The 20811-nt window shown below is 39.4% G+C and overlaps 2 gene segments (V, D, J or C); both read right to left on the reverse strand.

The window, feature by feature from the left end:
- Positions 1 to 5819: 5819 nt before the first annotated feature.
- Positions 5820 to 6740, reverse strand: LOC122993832 (the record flags this gene model as incomplete). The annotated part of the segment is given in 2 exon segments: positions 5820 to 6136; positions 6316 to 6740. Coding segments are annotated over 2 exon segments (468 nt in total), but the record flags the coding sequence as incomplete, so codon positions are not given.
- A 5916-nt stretch (positions 6741 to 12656) lies between these two features.
- On the reverse strand, positions 12657 to 14404 carry LOC122994087 (the record flags this gene model as incomplete). The annotated part of the segment is given in 3 exon segments: positions 12657 to 12896; positions 13935 to 14245; positions 14350 to 14404. Coding segments are annotated over 3 exon segments (606 nt in total), but the record flags the coding sequence as incomplete, so codon positions are not given.
- Between the last annotated feature and the right edge of the window lie 6407 nt (positions 14405 to 20811).

Genomic DNA, 20811 nt, shown 5'->3' on the forward strand with positions numbered 1-20811 from the left:
CTTGAAGATAAGAAGAAACTGTCTGTGTTGTTTAGTATGAAACACCACAGTGAAAGTTTGTGTCTTTCTGTACTTCAGTGACAGTTTTGCTCCTCCCTTAATCTCCTCCTCCCTGCTCTCACAGCTCTGACTAATAATGTGTTCAATGTGCTTTTCATATCACATTATACTGATTAGCTCATAGCTAATAGCATTACACTGATTGACAGCTGACAGTTTTACCACATGGAGTTAATGACTGTGTTGTATATTGATTGAGTCCTTTAGGATAAAACAGCAGTGAGGAGAAAGTGGACCCTTGGTGGGAGCCTCTCAGCTGTTAGTGTTGTTGTCAGAAGAGTTACTGTGTGATACTCTCTCATTGATGTGAACCATACTTCATAGCTATCAGGACAGTCTACATCATTCCTCTATCTTTCTGCCTTCATTGTTCTTTCATTTTTCTCACCAGTGAAAAGAATCTCGACTGTTTGGTAACAAACCACTGAAGTTTAACAGTGTGTGACTCCCTCTAGTGGAGTGAGTTCTTCACAGCTGACACCTAAAGGAAGAGATAACTTGATGTTAAACACAAAGTTAAAATCAGATTATCTGCTCCACAAGTTTCTCACATTGTTAAAGACATTTATTATTCCTGTATTGTTTCACCTCCCTTTTAGTACAGTCACAAAAAACAACAAAATATCACAACAATGCAGTGACAACATCTTACAGACAGTATCTGTGTTTAGTGGTTTAGGTATCGACTGCCTCTGACAACGGGAGTCTTCTTCTGTTCTCTTCTTCTGTGAGTCGCCCCTCCCTCCACCTATTCCTCCTCTCATGCCAATGTTATAAGCACCAAGACAAGACCTCTACATCTGTCTCTATATACATTCACCGGCCACTTTATTAGGTAAACCTGTTCAATTGCTCGTTAACACAAATGTTTAGTCAGCCAATCACGTGTCAGCAACTCAGTGCATTTAGGCTTGTAGACATGGTCAAGATGATCTGCTGAAGTTCAAATCAAACATCAGAATGGGGAAGAAAGGTGATTAAAGTGACTTTGAATGTGACATGATTGTTGGTGCCAGACAGGCTGGTCTGAGTAACTCAGGAACTGGTGATCTACTGGGATTTTCACACACAACCATCTCTAGAGTTTACAGAGGATGGTTTGAAAAAGAGGAAATATCAAGTGAGCGGCAGTTCTCTGCATGAAAATGCCTTGTTGATGGCAGAGGTCATAGGAGAATGGCCAGACTGCTTGGAGCTGATAGAAAGGCAACAGTAACTCAAATAACCACTCGTTACAACCGAGGTATGCAGAAGAGCATCTCTGAACACACAACATGTTGAACCTTGAAGCAGATGGGCTACAGCAGCAGAAGACCACACTGGCTGTCCCTCCTGTAAGAACAGGAAACTGAGCCTACAATTAACACAGGCTCATCAAAATTGGAGAACAGAGGATGAGAAGAGAGAAAAATGTTGCCTGGTCTGACGAGTCTCCATTCCTGCTGCAACATTCAGAATTTGGCGTAAAAATATGAAAGTATGGATCCATCCTGCCTTGTATTATACTATATTGTATTCAGGCTGCTAGTGGTGGTGTAATGGTGTGGGGGATATTTTCTTGGCACACTTTGGGCCCCTTTGAGCATCATTTAAAGGCCACAGTCTACCTGAGTATTGCTGCTGACTGTATCCATCCCTTTATGACCACAGTATACCATCTTCTAATGGCTATACTTCCAGCAGCCAATGTCACAAAGCTCAAATCATCTCAAACTGGTTTCTTGAACATGACAATGAGTTCACTGTACTCAGATGGCCTCCACAGTCACCAGATCTCAGTCTCAGTCAGATCTCATTTGAGCACCTTTGGGATGTGGTGGAACAGGAGATTGGCATCATGGATGTGCAGCCAACAAATCTGCAGCAACTGTGTGACGCTATCATGTAAATATGGACCAAAATCTCGGAGGAATGTGTCCAGCACCTTGTTGAATTTACGCCACACAGTATTTAGACAGTTCTGGAGGCAAAAGGGGGTCCAAACCAATACTAGCAAGGTGTGCCGGTGAGTGTATATTTATGTATCTGTTTAAATGTTTGAAGCCCACACAGATAAACCCCAGTTAATAAGTCATTGTTCTCCATACATCTCCAAAATATATTAAACTGGTGAATAATTAGAGTCTCTAATCTTTGCATGAAGCAAACAAGGAATCTCGTATAACACATTGTGGGGCACTTTTCTTAATATTCATGTTTACATACATACATATTCTCTAAAAAACAAAAGCTGAGGGAGCGTTTGCTGTATCTCTAAATATATATTCTGACTATTGAACTGTATGTATAGTATTTTAACTAACGTGCATATCCTGCACCATGGTAACACACTGTGAACCAGTCCTTCCACTGATCACTCAGACAAAACTGATATCTATTCTACATCTAACTGCAGGTGAGACGCAAACAAGTTGAAATCCCAAAGAGTCAAAGTAACAGAGTGTTACTGAGCTTAGTGAGTGTAATGTAATTAGAGAGTAACATTGGAAACCCTTACACTTTAAGGTAGTGAAATAAAGTAATCACATTCCTGTCACATGTCACTCAGTCTTACTGCCCAAAACTTAAAAACACACACACAGCAAACTGATTAGATATCTAATGAACCATGTTGAATTTCCAAAAAGAAAGCTTGCTTGATCAGCTGTCCAAGGTGCTGATCCTGCTGCTGGCAGCAGCTAGAAGCTGTCTAGAGTTCTTTCTCTCCTTAGTTTAATCTTTATTTTCACCTCATTTATTTCCTCATGTGTTCCTCATGTCCTCATGTATTGATGTATCAGGAAAGTCAATCCATGTCTGATCCCTTGTTGAAATCTGTTTTCTGGGTCTTGACAGAAACCCTCAACCTGATGGGTCTGTTTAAATACTTTTTGGTCAAATAATTTCTTCCATCATTTCACATTGTAATCCTTTTATTTATAATCTTGTGTGTGTAAAAAGCAGATTGTACGTTCCTTGTGTTGCTGCCTATGTAGGCACATATTACTATCTTGATAATGCAACCTTAAAATGACAGTGAAACACTGCGCCATTGACGTCAGACCAGGTTTTTGTTGGTCAATCACACATTCACTTTCCACTTCCTTAAGATACCAATGAGCCAACAATGACCAAACCTCATTTTAAGGCCAACATGGCTGCTCAGACAGATGAGAACAAGTGCATTTGCTATTTAAACAATGTGGGCGCTGGATGGGAAAATAACAACTGCGTCGGTCTTAAACTAACAAAGACACTTGCGTCACGCTTGGCACCGCTTTGCGTCAGGTGTAAGATCAGACCCTGAATCTTTTAAACCTGCTGCTGCCTCTTTATTTGTTTTTGTGATAAAAACTGCAAGTAAACTGAGAATAAATGAATGTTTTACATCTGCTGCAGACTCACTTTGTTCCTGAACATATAAAAGGTTCATTTTTGAGGACTTGCTGCTGTTCCTTTAATATTTTTAATCTGAACAGTTTCAAGTGACCTGAGAATGAGTTTGTACCACGGCTCTTTCAGAGTCACTGTTCTCTAAGGCTTGATTGTCTTGCCTCCCTTGAAAGAAGTCAAATGCAAAGATGGTGGAGTTGTTGATATGTCCTTTAACTCCCACATAAAACAAATTTCAAGGACTGCCTTTTTTCACTTACATAATACTGCAAAAATCAGGCACATCCTGTCAACAAGATGCAGAAAAAATAGTCCATGCATTTGTTACCTCTAGGCTGGATTATTGCAACTCATTATTATCAGCGGTACTGGTGGTTCCTACAGTCGAATGTAGAATGGGAGGCAGAGCCTTCAGCTATCAGACTCCTCTCTTGTGGAACCATCTTCCAGATTCAGTCCAGGGGGCAGACACCCTCTCTATGTTTAAGAGTAGGCTTAAAACTTTCCTTTTTGATAAAGCTTATAGTCAGGGTCGACCAGACTCGCCTTGGACCAGCCCTTAGTTATGCTGCTATAGGCCTAGACTGCCGGGGGACTTCCATTGATGCACTGAGCTCCTCTCTCCTCTTCTCCATCGGTATGTATTCTTTTACCATTAATGCATGTTACTAAATTGACTTCTTCCCCAGAGTTCTTTGTGCTTTCTCATCCGCAGGAAACCCCACGGACCATGCTGACATGTTGGCGTCCTTCTTCTGTCCTTCTCCAGCTGTTGCTGTTTGTTGCTGCTATGAGTGAGTCTCTATGCTTCACCCACAGAGTCTCTATGAGTTTTTGATGTGTGAAAATATAAATGAGCAGTAATTTCAGAGTTTTAATGCTTCAGTGTGTATTTGAGGTCAAGCTCAACATGTTGCCAAGGATAGTGAACAATGGAAGGAGCTGATTGTGGCCTGATGGCCAACAGGGAACAAAGAGGATGAAGTCAGTCAGTCAGTGTCCATTTATAAATACTTGAAGACAACATGAAGTCAGTGACCATATCTCATTCACACTCGTAGTTCAAACAGTGGAGGCAGCAGACACCCTTGTTGAATGTCTAATGGAAACAGCTCATGATAAAAACTGACAGTATGAAACAAACATTCTCATATTTTCATTACATTCACTTTTTAACGTTTTTGTTCAACACACAGTTTTATGTCACTTTATGTTTGATGGTGTCTTGTGTTTGAAGCATAATCCAGCTGGTTTGTCATTGATGTGGATTTGCTGCTCATGTGAATCCTCCCACAGTGTTTCATTAGCAGCTGTAACCACAGTGACTCTGATAAAACAGGAATTAGCAGAATCCATCTGATATGAAGCTGTGGTTTGAATACCACTTCCCTCCTCTTTGAGGAGTAGTCAGATATCTGTGTTCAGGTTTTTGTACAGCCTCTTCTACACTTTCTATCACTGTGTGCTGCAGAGCACAGTAGTAGAGAGCTGTGTCTGCCAGGGTTAGACTCTGTATGGTCAGCTTAGTTGATGTAGCTGATGTTTGGGAATCATATCGATTATCAGGACTATATTGATCACTATTTCCCTTTGCTCCTTTCCTGAGTATAAATTGAGGTGACTGAAGGTCAGAATGATGTTTGTACCAGTAAAGGTAAATATAATATTCACTTGTCTGATAGGTACATGTGAGTGTGACAGATTCTCCTTCTCTTCCACTGACTTTATCTCGTACAGGAGAGATTGTGTCTCCAGCTATTAGTCCTGGAAAAAGTAGAGAAAATGAAGCCATTAGACTAACATTGTTCATGAGGCTGAGAGGAGAAGACAGTGGAAAATGTCAACTGTACAGTGTTACTCTGTGGACACAAACTGATCAACTGTTCATTTGACTGATTTCTATAGAAATCATCTTCCAAGGTGTTACCTAGTGAAGGAAACATGTTGTATTAAAGTTCTGTTCCAGAGTCAAATATCCATCATTTGGAAAATATCACACAATGACAAAAACATACGTACCTACAAGAGCTGAAAACAGTGAAATGACAGCCAGTGTTTCCATGGTTACACAAGTGAAATGCTGTAAGTGAATGTTGAGTTTGAATAAGTGTTGAGTGGTTTTGTGAGTTGTGTTTGGTCTGATGTTCACAGCTGGAATCAAACAGCTCTCTGCCATGCAGCCACCTCTGCAGTCAGTAGGAGGAGACTCATATGTCAAATGACATTCATTTGTAAAACTCTTCATCACAACTGTGTCTCATGAGGGAAAAGAATCTAGACTGTTTGATAAGAAACCACTGAAGTTTAACAGTGTGTGACTCCCTCTAGTGGATGTTGTGGAGTATTCTGTTGTCTTTGCTCCAAAGGTTTTTGTACAGAGTTTTGGTGTTTCCTGTCACTGTGGGCTGCAGAGCACAGTAGTACACAGCAGAGTCAGACAGCTGCAGCTTCTGGATCTTCAGAGGAACTGAATTGGAATCCAGTGTAGATGAAAATCTTTCTTTAAACTCATCTGGTGTGTTCCCTTCATCCAGGTTAACTCGGCTCAGGATGAATTTGGGGCTGTTGTTTCCATCCTGTTTGTACCAGAACAAAGTGCGACTTGTGTAACTGGTCTCAAATGTACAAGCAAGTGTAACTGTGTCTCCTTCAGCAGCAATGACATCTCCTGTTGGCTGGGTCACGCTGTCTTGTCCTTTACACTCTGGGGAAGAACAGAACATGCAGAGGAAGAGATGAATCAATAAAGATGATTGATTAAAGGAGAACAATCAGCAGGTTTGTCTGTGAATTTACTTCCACAAAATCATCCAGCCATGAAAAACAGATATCTGGTTAATACATCAGGTAAAATGAGACTTTCATCTCTGTTCTAACACTCACCTATAAAGTGAGATAAAAGTATAAAGAGGTAAAGCAACATGTCTTTGGAGTTGTTGAAACCAAACAGACAGCAGATGATCAATGTTCTTCCACTGCAGTAGAATGAAGAAACTAAACAGCCTCTCTGCTGCACAGCCCTTCTCCTCAGCATCAAGCTGATTGGGATTTTACTTCCTCAAACATTTCTGCTCTGCAGACAGAAATAATCTCATTGGTTGAGTTGAACCTCAGTGGGCGGGGCCAGGAAATCACCTCTATAGGTTGTTGAACCATCAATGACATCATGAACTTCATCACAGTTTGTGTTTGAAGCCTCATCCAGCTGGTTTGTCATTGATGTGGATTTGCTGCTCAAGTGAATCCTCCCACAGTGTTTATTCAGGCTCTGACTGTAAAATTGACCATCAGACTTTTCACAGACTTTGTTCTGCTGCAACAAATACTTCACACATATCATCAAGTTTATCTGAACATCATGTACCATCTATCTGCTCACCAGGCAGGATTCCAGTCCGTGCAACTGAAAGACCTCATAGACCATTTTAAAATCTAATTCAACAAATCTCAGTCTCTTATACGACTTCATATGCATCCCTGCATCCAGTAGCTGTTACCAACCACTTACAGATCAAAGCAAGACAGTAAATCTACAAATAACACTTTTAAATATCACGTCCCTCAGCAGTCAAACCTTTTAAATGAATGATCTTATTGTAAAGCCTCAGTTTGACTGTCTATTTTCAACTGAAACCTGGCTAAACACAGATGCTCTTAATGAAATTTAACCTGCAAACTTATAATTTCTCCTACTCCATTAGACAAGGGAAGAGGGGCGGAGGGACAGCCGCCATATGTATCGATGCTCTGAGGCTGAGGGATGTTTCTTTAGATGATTTTAGTTCATTTGAGTACCATGCTGTCATACTGAAATGTCTTTTTGCAGTTATTGTCTGTAGACCACCAAAGCATTGCCCAAATGTCTTGTCTGATCTCTCTGAGCTCTTATCTATCATCAGCTCTAACTATGACAATATAATCATCATTGCTGACTCTAATTTACACACTGACAATAACACAGACAAGAAGGCTTCTGACTTTTCACATCTATTGGAAGATCTGAGCTTCATACAACATGTTAATGAACCAACTCACAGCTGTGGTCAAACCTTAGACCTTGTCACTACACGGGGACTTTCTGCTGACATTTCATCAGTTATGGATGTGCTTCTGTCTGATCATTTATTGAATTAACCGTCTCTCTTCATATGCTGCATTGTAATTCTAGACACACTGTAAAAAGATGATATCTTACATCTGAAATGGCAGTAAATTTTATGTTGCATACAAATAATATATCTTTGCCAACTCTCCCTTTATCTGTTGATGATCTAGTGGACAATTTAAACACAAAACTACAATCAGCTATTGACCATGTCGCCCCAGTCAGGGACAAAAAAATCCTCAAAAACAGAAACCATCATGGAGAAAACAGGATATCAACCAACTCAAATTAAACTGTCACAAAGCTGAACGGAGATGGAGAAAGACAAAACTTCAGGTCCACTATGATGTCTTTAAAGAACTCTGAGCAGAACACAATGCAGCCATCAGAAACACCAGGCGATCGTATTTCTCTCAACTTATAATCACAAATTCTAACAATCCAAGGCTTCTCTTTTCAACTGCTGACAGTCTCATGAGCCCGGCCCCGAACTATTACTCTGATCACCTGAACGTTACTAAATGCAATGACTTTTCTGCCTATTTTACAGACAATGAATGAATATTATAATACACCAAGCATCAGTTACATCAGTTTACATCAGTGGACTTGGAAACAATCAAGAAAGTTGTCTGTGAGTTAAAATCCTCTACCTGTGCTCTTGATCTCATTCCCACCACTTTTCAAAAACTGTTTTTTAACTTTTTAGCAGAGGACGTTTTAACAATAATTAATCACTCACTGTTCACAGGCACCTTTCCTGCGGCTTTCAAAACCACTTTAATTAAACCACTGCTTAAAAAGACAATATAGATTGTTCTGTCATCTCAAACTACAGACCAATATCCAACCTGCCTTTTCTTAGTAAGATTTTAGGAAAAAAAATGTTGAAGGAGGTCTTCTGTGACAACACTGTATTTGAAAAGTTCCAGTCTGGTTTCAGGGCCCATCACAGTATGGAAACAGTTCTAGTCAAAGTTGTGAATGACCTCAGGATGAACACTGATGAGAAGAATCTCTCTGTGCTTGTCCTGTTAGATCTCAGTGCTGCATTTGATCCTGTAGATCACATTATTCTGCTGGACAGACTTGAACACTGGGTCTGTCTCTCTGGTACAGTTCTTTGATGGTTCAGGTCTTACTTAACTGGTCGACAATTCATTGTGGCCATGGACGACCACTCCTCCAATAAAATAGACCTGACGTGGTGTCCCTCAGGGCTCTATCTTAGGCCCAATTCTTCTCAGTTTGTATATGTTACCACTTGGCAATATTATTAGATATCGCAACATCAATCTCCATAATTACACAGATGATACCCTGCTATATACGTATCTCTGTAAGTTCAAATGATTACAGTTCTATCAGTGACAAGATTGCATGCATCTGACTCAGAACTTGTTACAGCTGAATCAAGACAAAACTGAGATCCTGATGACCACCTAAAATTATTCACACTAAACACCAAGGAGCAGGTCAATAATCTTGGTGTTATTATTGACGGACCTAAATGTTTAATGTCACATTAGAAACGTGACTCAAGTGTCCTTCTATCATTTAAGGAATAGTGTCAGAGTCAGACACAGAAAAGTTAATACATACAGGTTGTACAATACAGGCTGGACTATTGTAACGCTCTTCTGTCTGGTGTGTCTAAGAAAGCTGTTGGTCAGTTACAGCTCGTACAGAACGCAGCAGCAGGTGTTCTGATGAAAACCAGACAGAGACACCACATTACATCCAATTTTAAAATATTTACAAATATCGTTACCTGTCAGTCTCAGAATTAATGCTGAAGTTCTTTGTCTAGTCTGATGTTCACAGCTGGAATCAAACAGCTCTCTGCCATGCAGCCACCTCTGCAGTCAGTAGGAGGAGACTCATATGTCAAATGACATTCATTTGTAAAACTCTTCATCACAACTGTGTCTCATGAGGGAAAAGAATCTAGACTGTTTGATAAGAAACCACTGAAGTTTAACAGTGTGTGACTCCCTCTAGTGGATGTTGTGGAGTATTCTGTTGTCTTTGCTCCAAAGGTTTTTGTACAGAGTTTTGGTGTTTCCTGTCACTGTGGGCCTCACAGCACAGTAGTACACAGCAGAGTCAGACACTGCAGCAGAGGAGATCTGCAGATCCATTTGGGTTTTATCTGCACTCACTTTAAAAGATAGTCTAGGTACTGGATCTGATATTGCATTTCCTGAACCGAAATGGGAAATGAGGAACTCTGGCGGTTTTCCTGGATATTGTTGATACCAGAAGAAATTATCAGTGCCATCAGCTTGTTTGGAGTATTTGTAGGACAGAGTAACAGTGCTGCCTTCTAAACTGTTCTCTTCATTGTTGACTGGAGTGAGTTCTTGACAGCTGACACCTAAAGGAAGAGATAACTCTGTTATAACATGTTGTCAAAGACTCATAACATGAATACATACAACTTCATGCTCAGTTTTCAATCAAACATTAATAGAAGTAAATATGAAGTGTGTCACCTACCTGTTAGTGTGATCAGAAACAAAGTTGAAAACAGACTTAATTGCATTGACACCATCTTGAAGATAAGAAGAAACTGTCTGTGTTGTTTAGTATGAAACACCACAGTGAAAGTTTGTGTCTTTCTGTACTTCAGTGACAGTTTTGCTCCTCCCTTAATCTCCTCCTCCCTGCTCTCACAGCTCTGACTAATAATGTGTTCAATGTGCTTTTCAGATTGATATAATATCAATCAATAAGAAAATACTGTTTATAATTAATTAAAATATAATATTGAACATTTTAGTCAAACACAAATATCAGTAATGTTGTATTTGTGTTACATGTCAGGACTAATAAACACATAAAACTCAAATTTATTGATAAAGCACATTTAAAAACAACAAGTTGACCAAAGTGCTGAACAATCAAGATAACAAAAGCCATAAACAACACAATAAAGACACAAAGACCAGTTTAACAGACAAAAAGACAATGCAATGCAACTCTCATACTGAGTTAAAAGTCAAGGAATAAAAATGTGTTTTAAGACGGGATTTAAAAACAGGCAGTGTGGGAACCAGTCTAACATGCAGAGGCAACTGGTTCCAGAGTTTGGGGGCTACAACTGCAAAGGCACCATCTCCCCTGTGCTTCAACCTGGATCTTGGAACAACCAGAAGCAACTGGTCAGCAGACCTGAGTGACCTTGATGGGACATGTGGTTGTAAAAGATCAGAGAGACAGATTGGAGCTAGCCCATTTAATGATTTCTAGACAAACAATAAAATCTTCAAATCAATCCTGAAAAAGTGGAGGGAGGCCAGTACGGGGGAAAGCTGCTCTCACTAGTGTTCCTGTTAAAAGACCAGCTGCATGAAAGAAAACCTGAACATTATATTTTACCTAAAAAGACAAAGATTGACTTTAAAGTCAAATTATAATTTTACAGAAGAACTTGTTCAGGTCGTCCATGGAAGAGGTTTTTTGGTCATTTATTTATGTGTCTTGTTTAGTTTATTTTTAGTTTCCAGAGGGATCACCTATATTTCACAGCTGCTACACTCCCGAAGGATAAAACAGTGGACAGAAAGGTAAGAAATACTTCATCTACATATTTAATATCCCACAACTTTGGGTAAAGATGAAGATGAATTCCCTGTTTTTCTATATTAAACATCCTTGTAACAGTCTTTTCTGCTGACGTTCTTATCCAGAACAGCTCATGAGAGGCTTGAAAACCTGGAAACAGTGAAAGTTTGTGTCTTTTCTGTCCTGGTTTACATAACTTAAAACTTTTATCAGCAGACACCCTTGTTGAATGTCTAATGGAAACAGCTCATGATAAAAACTGACAGTATGAAACAAACATTCTCATATTTTCATTACATTCACTTTTTAACCCGACGAGTAACTTCAGGTTTTAGTTCAACACACAGTTTTATGTCAGTTTATTTTTGATGGTGTCTTGTGTTTGAAGCATCATCCAGCTGGTTTGTCATTGATGTGGATTTGCTGCTCATGTGAGTCCTCCCACAGTGTTTCATTAGCAGCTGTAACCACAGTGACTCTGATAAAACAGGAATTAGCAGAATCCATCTGATATGAAGCTGTGGTTTGAATACCACTTCCCTCCTCTTTGAAGAGTAGTCAGATATCTGTGTTCAGGTTTTTGTACAGCCTCTTCTACACTTTCTATCACTGTGTGTCTAGAGCACAGTAGTAGAGAGCTGTGTCTGCCAGGGTTAGACTCTTTATGGTCAGCTCAGTTGATGTAGCTGATGTTTTGGATTTATATCGTTTATCAGGAATATATTCACCACTCACTGATCCTTTCTTGAGTATAAACTGAGGTGCCTGAAGGTCAGAATGATGTTTGTACCAGTAAAGCCAAACACTCCCTGCATAGCTTGTCTGATAGGTACATGTGAGTGTGACAGATTCTCCTTCTCTTCCACTGACTTGTTCTTTTACAGGAGAGATTGTGTCTCCAGCTATTAGTCCTGGAAAAAGTAGAGAAAATGAAGCCATTAGACTAACATTGTTCATGAGGCTGAGAGGAGAAGACAGTGGAAAATGTCAACTGTACAGTGTTACTCTGTGGACACAAACTGATCAACTGTTCATTTGACTGATTTCTATAGAAATCATCTTCCAAGGTGTTACCTAGTGAAGGAAACATGTTGTATTAAAGTTCTGTTCCAGAGTCAAATATCCATCATTTGGAAAATATCACACAATGACAAAAACATACGTACCTACAAGAGCTGAAAACAGTGAAATGACAGCCAGTGTTTCCATGGTTACACAAGTGAAATGCTGTAAGTGAATGTTGAGTTTGAATAAGTGTTGAGTGGTTTTGTGAGTTGTGTTTGGTCTGATGTTCACAGCTGGAATCAAACAGCTCTCTGCCATGCAGCCACCTCTGCAGTCAGTAGGAGGAGACTCATATGTCAAATGACATTCATTTGTAAAACTCTTCATCACAACTGTGTCTCATGAGGGAAAAGAATCTAGACTGTTTGATAAGAAACCACTGAAGTTTAACAGTGTGTGACTCCCTCTAGTGGATGTTGTGGAGTATTCTGTTGTCTTTGCTCCAAAGGTTTTTGTACAGAGTTTTGGTGTTTCCTGTCACTGTGGGCTGCAGAGCACAGTAGTACACAGCAGAGTCAGACACTGCAGCAGAGGAGATCTGCAGATGGATTTGTTTTCCCTCCACTGAAATCTCCAGTCCAGAGATGGGAGCATTTAATGTTCTTCCAGTTCCATAATGAGAGATGATGAACTCTGGTGGTTTTCCTGGATATTGTCGATACCAGTAAAAGTTATCACCACCACCTGGTTTTTTGTAGTATGTGTAGGACAGAGTAACAGTGCTGCCTTCTAAACTGTTCTCTTCATTGTTGACTGGAGTGAGTTCTTGACAGCTGACACCTAAAGGAAGAGATAACTCTGTTATAACATGTTGTAAAAGTTTCAATGAATGATTCAGAATTTAAAAAATACAAGAATGAAATATAACATACCTGTCAGAATGACTAGAAACAGTAAAGAAAATACATAATAGTCCAATGCCAGCATGTTGAATGAAGGTAATGTTTGTGGTTTGTGTATTGAACTCTGCTGAATATGGAAGTTCGTCTCTCTTCTATAGTTCAGTAACAGCTTAGCTCCTCCCTGAATCTCTCCGTCTCCTCTTAGATCTGTATTTTCACTTCTCTCAGTTACTCTTCCTCCTGGTTAACAGACTGGTTACATTTATAACTGGAGTTGCAGAAAGGTAGCTGATCACCTTCTCAGGCTTTACAAACACGAAAAGGACCTGATTGTTTGCTTCAAACATGGAGACGACATTATTTCATCACTATTCAACTTAACTCAGCTGATGATGAAAGTAAAACACAGCATCAAATATTATACCCAGACTATGAGCAGTAAGATTAACATCAACAGACAGTTTCAGCAGGATTTACTTTACTTACTTACACCACTTTCCACACATATTCCACTGCAGCTTGTATATTATGTAACAATATCATAACCATGTTATTCATATACTGAATATTTTACTCAAATATATTGTTCACATTATTAAAACAGTTTTGTATTTGGGCAGTTATGAAGAGTGCCTCATAAAAATAGTTGGTTCACAGAGTTTAATGTGAGCTCTATTAGATATCAGAGGTTTTGCTGTAACACTCAGTTATGATGTTATTGTTTATATAAATAATACATGTTTTATCTGTAGTGTTTCATTTTCTGATGTTTTTATCACCACTACAAGAAATCTAGACTGTTTGATAAGAAACCACTGAAGTTTAACAGTGTGTGACTCCCTCTAGTGGATGTTGTGGAGTATTCTGTTGTCTTTGCTCCAAAGGTTTTTGTACAGAGTTTTGGTGTTTCCTGTCACTGTGGGCTGCAGAGCACAGTAGTACACAGCAGAGTCAGACACTGCAGCAGAGGAGATCTGCAGTTTGACTCCATGCTTGTCTTCAAACAGATCAGTAAAGAATCTTGTTTCTGATTTCAGAGAGTCTGCTGGTCTTGTGAAGTTACTGCCTGAGATGTACATGAGGAATTCTGGTGGTTTTCCTGGATATTGTCGATACCAGAAGAAATAATCATTAGCTGCAGCAGCTTTGGAGTAGTTGTAGGACAGGGTAACAGTGCTGCCTTCTAAACTGTTCTCTTCATTGTTGACTGGAGTGAGTTCTTGACAGCTGACACCTAAAGGAAGAGATAACTCTGTTATAACATGTTAAAGTCACGATCAAGGAATCACATTCAGACAAAAGTGGAATTGAATTTTTTTCATGCAGAAACTTTCATACCTGTCAGAATAACTAGAAACAGTAAAGAAAATACATAATAGTCCAATGCCAGCATGTTGAATGAAGGTAATGTTTGTGGTTTGTGTATTGAACTCTACTGAATATGGAAGTTCGTCTCTCTTCTATAGTTCAGTAACAGCTTAGCTCCTCCCTGAATCTCTCCGTCTCCTCTTAGATCTGTATTTTCACTTCTCTCAGTTACTCTTCCTCTACCTTCAACTCTGGAAACTCTGATGCTGCAGTCACCATCATATAAATCATGTTTCACTCATGTTGGATATAAATAGTGTTTGTTTCTTCATTATGATTGAATCAAACAGATGAAACCAACATACAAGTTAAAAAAAAGTCTCATGTAGAAATGATTTGCTCTACTGATTATGAAAGTGTTGAGATGAAATTACATAACAGTTGATGATTTTTGATGATTCTTGTTCCAAACCAACCAAAGTGAGATCAGGGAGAGATGAAAAGCAAAGTGTCTCTGAGGAAACTTAAAGAAACTGAGCTTCTGAATTCTGACATTATATAAAGTCTTGAGTGTTAGTTTACTTCAAATACACACAATGTCTCAATGAGTGTTACAGGACAACTTCTCTACTTTGGTGAATGTCATTGTACCTGCTGGAATTTAAGCAGTTAAACATCAGCTTCAACCTAAATCTGTTGCTTTTAGATAATCAATGAAAATAATTATTGATCCTGTGTCTTGTTTTTTTATCCTCTGGACCAAACTGTCAGGTTGTGTGAAGCAGTTTGAGCTTTAAGGATCAAACAGCAGTGGAGAGAAAGGACATCCTTGGTGGTTTCCTCTCTGTTGTTAGATTAGTTGTCTGAAGAGTTACTGTGTGATACTCTCACTTATGTCAACAATAGCTCACATACAAAGTTAACATCCCAAAACCTTATTGTCATCAGTGTTGCACCATACAACTACATATCAAATTCATATTCAAATAAGCTTTATTGACATGACAGATCACAAACCTATATTACCAAAACACTACAGAAAATGATTAACATTGACAGATGATTAGCAATAAATATACAATATGCAAATATCAACAATCATATCAAATACAATATAATAAAAGGCTTTTTTACAGATGTAATCACACAGAAACATGTAGTACAGAGCTTGTTTCTCTTAAAGTATGACAATATTTAACATATTTTGCAGCTATTACTGCACACTGACTTCTCTCCCCACATAGAGGCAGGTTCTGAGGGTCGGGGAGATGGATCAACTCAGGATATATATGATTTATTTTTTCTCTCTTAAATCTCTATATTTCTCACAGTATAACAGGAAGTGAGATGCTATCTCAACCTCTCTTTTATGACAAAGTGAACACAGCCTGGCCTCCCTGGGGAGCCTGTTCTGCCTGTGATGACCTGTTTCTATGGCCCGGCTGTGTCCACTCAGTCTGTCAGTGTTTTCCTTAGTTTTCTATCAGTCACGGTGGTCAGGTACTCTGCCACCATGTACTCTCTCTTTAGGGTCAAATACAATTCTAATTTACTTTGTGATTCGGCGGTTTGGTTCCAATATTTGATATCATCTTCTTGTTGTTTTGAGATGATTGAGTTGGGCCAGATTGTTTGGTGTCTGTCCTGAAGCCCTGGTGTGTGAGGGCAGAGCTTCAGGACCAGCTGGCAGAGGGGACTCTTATCTTTGTTCAACTCTTGGCACTGAAGGGCTTTGTACTGGTAGGAGTGGGGGACGTTAGATTGGAGGTCTTTATAAAATTTGATGTCTGGCTTTTGAATTTGAATTATTAAAGAGTATTTAAGTAGTAAGTTTATCACTCTCCATCATTCTTTAATCTTAATTTCTGCACTTTTCCTGAGAATTTTATCATTTGAACAAATCCAGACTGTTTCATAACAAACTTGAACTTCAGTGGACGGGGCTCTGAAACCAGCTGTTGACATTCTGTGATCAGTGAGGTTCAACTCCAACAATCACATTTTTTGTGTGTTAATAACAAAAGTGCCTCTGAGAAATGATCCAAACTGTATCTGAGATGTTCTGTTGTCACTTTTGTCCACACTGGAGGATCTTGTTGTTCCTCTTTGAGTTTAACTGATATCAGAAAGTTATTTTTTTACATCTCAAAAATCACTGAGTTGAACAGTCAACACAAATAAACTACTTTGTGTTCATTATACTGTTATTATATATGTATAACTGTCTGGTTGTTTGTTGCTGCATCATATCTCTGATATTCATGTGCAGCTCATTAACATCAGAGTTTCAGTTTTATAAAACAAACACTTAGACCACTGAAGTTTAACAGTGTGTGACTCCCTCTAGTGGATGTTGTGGAGTATTCTGTTGTCTTTGCTCCAAAGGTTTTTGTACAGAGTTTTGGTGTTTCCTGTCACTGCTACAAAAAAACCTTACAAACACTAAAATGAAACACACAGCAGTGAAAACAACATCAATAAATCCAAAAAAGCAGCATCATATAAAATAGGGTTAAAATAGTAAATAGAAGTATAAAATCATCATCAATGCAAAGTTGATTTGAATAAAGCAATCAGAGGGAATAAGCCACTTTGAAAAGGTGCGTTTTGAGACGGGATTTGAAGGTTGAGAGAGAATCAGTGTTGCGTATGTCTGGGAGACAGAGGTCCAGAGGTGAGGGGCAGCACAGCTGAAGGCTCTGGACCCCATGGTTGTCAAGCAGGCAGGAGGTGTAGTGAGGAGAATGGCAGAGGATGATCTGAGAGTACAGGAGGGTGTGAAGGTGTGAAGGAGGTCAGAGAGATACAGAGGTGCTAACTTATGAAGGGCCTTGAAGGTGAGAAGCAGAATCTTAAAGTCAATACGGTGTTTAACAGGAAGCCAGTATAGTTGCTGGGGAACAGAGGTGAAATGTTCTTTGGAAGAGGTTCTGGTAATGATACAGGCAGCAGAATCTTGAACCAGTTGAAGTTTATGGAGGAACTTGTGAGGAAGACCAGAAAGGATAGAGTTGAAGAAATCAATACAGGATATAATCAGAGCATGAGTGAGAATGGTGGTACTGTTGGATGTAAGAGACAGACAGAGATGAGAGATATTGTGTAAGTGGAAGTCAGCAGACAGGGTGATATTATTGATGTGTGGCTCAAAGGATAATGTGCTGTCAAGGATGATGCCCAGACTCTTAACCTGGGGGGAAGGGGTGACTGTGGAATAATCAATAGTCAGTGAAAAACTGGTGAGTTTGGATAAAGTAGATTTTGTACCCACGAGGAGAACCTCTGTTTTATCACTGTTAAGTTTGAGGAAATTATGTGAAAGCCAGGAGTTGATTTCCAGCAGGCAAGTGGAAGAGGAAGAGGATGCAAGAGTGGAAGTAGGTTTGGTAGACAGGTAGAGCTGGGTGTCATCCGCATAGCAGCGGAACTGTATTCCAAATTTTCTGAGAATATGGCCAAGTGGTGAAAGATAAATGATAAAATGAAGGAGGCCCAAGACAGAGTCCTGAGGAACACCGCTAATAACAGGGAAGGACTGGGATTTTAGATTTTTAAGTTGGACCAGAGAGATATGAATGAAACCAGGAAAGTGGGATACCAGTGATTCCAGTGGAAGCTAATCTGTCAAGGAGGATGGTATGTGACATGGTGTCAAAGGCTGCACTCAAATCCAGGAGGACAAGTATGGTTGAGAGGCCAGAGACTGCTGCTATCAACAGGTCATTGGTGATTCTGACCAAGTCTGTCTCTGTACTGTGGGAGGGACGGAAACCAGACTGAAAATGTTCATACAGGTTATTGTCTGACAAGTGAACCTGAATCTGAGCTGCAACTGTTCTTTTGAGTATTTAAGAGAGAAATGGTAAATTTGATATTGAAATTATTCAAATTGTGTTGACAGATGAAGGAACAAAACCAGAAATAAGGGAGGAATGTACAATGTCGGTTATTAGAGAGGACAGGCGGGGTAGACAGGCTCTTACCAAGTGAGTAGGAGGAAGATCTAGTTGGCAGGCAGAAGATTTGGATTTTCGAATGAGGCCAGATATTTCAGCAACAGTTGGTAGTTTAAAACTAGAGAGTGTAGAAGAGGGGGAGCACAGACTGGTGGATAAAGTGAACTGCATGTTATATTTCTTGAATAGGTCAGTTGCAGGTGGATATTTTTAATTTTGACACTAAAAAAGGTTTTTGTACTTCAGTGACAGTTTTGCTCCTCCCTTAATCTCCTCCTCCCTGCTCTCACAGCTCTGACTAATAATGTGTTCAATGTGCTTTTCATATCACATCATACTGATTAGCTCATAGCTAATATGATACTGAAATATAATATTGAACATTTTAAAGATTGATTTTAATGTGAAATTATGATTTTACAGCAGAACCTAAACAGCTCATGATAAAAACTGACAGTATGAAACAAACATTCTCATATTTTCATTACATTCACTTTTTAACCCGACGAGTAACTTCAGGTTTTTGTTCAACACACAGTTTTATGTCACTTTATGTTTGATGGTGTCTTGTGTTTGAAGCATCATCCAGCTGGTTTGTCATTGATGTGGATTTGCTGCTCATGTGAATCCTCCCACAGTGTTTCATTAGCAGCTGTAACCACAGTGACTCTGATAAAACAGGAATTAGCAGAATCCATCTGATATGAAGCTGTGGTTTGAATACCACTTCCCTCCTCTTTGAAGAGTAGTCAGATATCTGTGTTCAGGTTTTTGTACAGCCTCTTCTACACTTTCTATCACTGTGTGTCTAGAGCACAGTAGTAGAGAGCTGTGTCTGCCAGGGTTAGACTCTGTATGGTCAGCTCAGTTGTTGTATCTGATGTTGTGGATTTATATCCATCATCAGGAATATATTCATTACCACTCCATGATCGTGCTCCTTTCCTGAGTATAAACTGAGGTGCCTGAAGATCAGAATGATGTTTGTACCAGTTAAGGTCAACACGAGTCTCGGTTGTCTCATAGTTACATGTGAGTGTGACAGATTCTCCTTCTCTTCCACTGACTTCATCTTGTTCAGGAGAGATTGTGTCTCCAGCTATTAGTCCTGGAAAAAGTAGAGAAAATGAAGCCATTAGACTAACATTGTTCATGAGGCTGAGAGGAGAAGACAGTGGAAAATGTCAACTGTACAGTGTTACTCTGTGGACACAAACTGATCAACTGTTCATTTGACTGATTTCTATAGAAATCATCTTCCAAGGTGTTACCTAGTGAAGGAAACATGTTGTATTAAAGTTCTGTTCCAGAGTCCAATATCCATCATTTGGAAAATATCACACAATGACAAAAACATACGTACCTACAAGAGCTGAAAACAGTAAAATGACAGCCAGTGTTTCCATGGTTACACAAGTGAAATGCTGTAAGTGAATGTTGAGTTTGAATAAGTGTTGAGTGGTTTTGTGAGTTGTGTTTGGTCTGATGTTCACAGCTGGAATCAAACAGCTCTCTGCCATGCAGCCACCTCTGCAGTCAGTAGGAGGAGACTCATATGTCAAATGACATTCATTTGTAAAACTCTTCATCACAACTGTGTCTCATGAGGGAAAAGAATCTAGACTGTTTGATAAGAAACCACTGAAGTTTAACAGTGTGTGACTCCCTCTAGTGGATGTTGTGGAGTATTCTGTTGTCTTTGCTCCAAAGGTTTTTGTACAGAGTTTTGGTGTTTCCTGTCACTGTGGGCTGCAGAGCACAGTAGTACACAGCAGAGTCAGACACTGCAGCAGAGGAGATCTGCAGAGGAACTGATCTTAAAGAAAAATCCAACGTGGATGAAAATCTTTCCTTAAACTCGTCTTCTGTTTTTCCTGTGCCAATTTTAAAGCGGCTCAGGATGAATTTGGGGCTGTTGTTTCCATCCTGTTTGTACCAGAAGAGGTAATTATTTGTAACACTGCTGTTATATTGACAGTCAAGTGTTACTGCCTCTCCTTCAGCAGCAGTCACATCTCCTTTTGGTTGCAGCACGTTGTCTTTTTGTGCTCTGCATTCTGTAAAACAGCAACAAACAGTATCAGTGAGCTGTTAAAGAATCATGTCAATGTTGGATTGATATGACAGAAACAGAGCTGTGTTCATACCAAGGCACATAGCAGCCAGCAACACTGAGATGAACAGAGACGTCATATCTGCAGTGTTGAGTAACTCTGAGCTACAGCGAGTATAAAGAAGACTCTGATCTCTGTTTAGTCTTCATCAACACTAAGTTGGTGGATTTAAAGGAGGAGTCTGATCACAGTGACAGAGCTCATTCACAGCCCTGTGTTATTCCTCCTACTGACAACTTTACACTAAACACATGTTTGTGCCTCTCTCCTTTCCTAGCATAGCTTGTCTTGTATGTAGTCATCACTGGAGATTTAATGTTTCCTGTTTTACATCTGGTGCAGACTCACTTTGATCCTCAACATATAATGATTGATTTATTTATTGACTGGGACAGTGTGCAGTTTTATACATTGAAGATGCA

This window comes from Thunnus albacares, chromosome 12 (assembly GCF_914725855.1).
Source record: "Thunnus albacares chromosome 12, fThuAlb1.1, whole genome shotgun sequence".
Classification (NCBI taxonomy): domain Eukaryota; kingdom Metazoa; phylum Chordata; class Actinopteri; order Scombriformes; family Scombridae; genus Thunnus; species Thunnus albacares.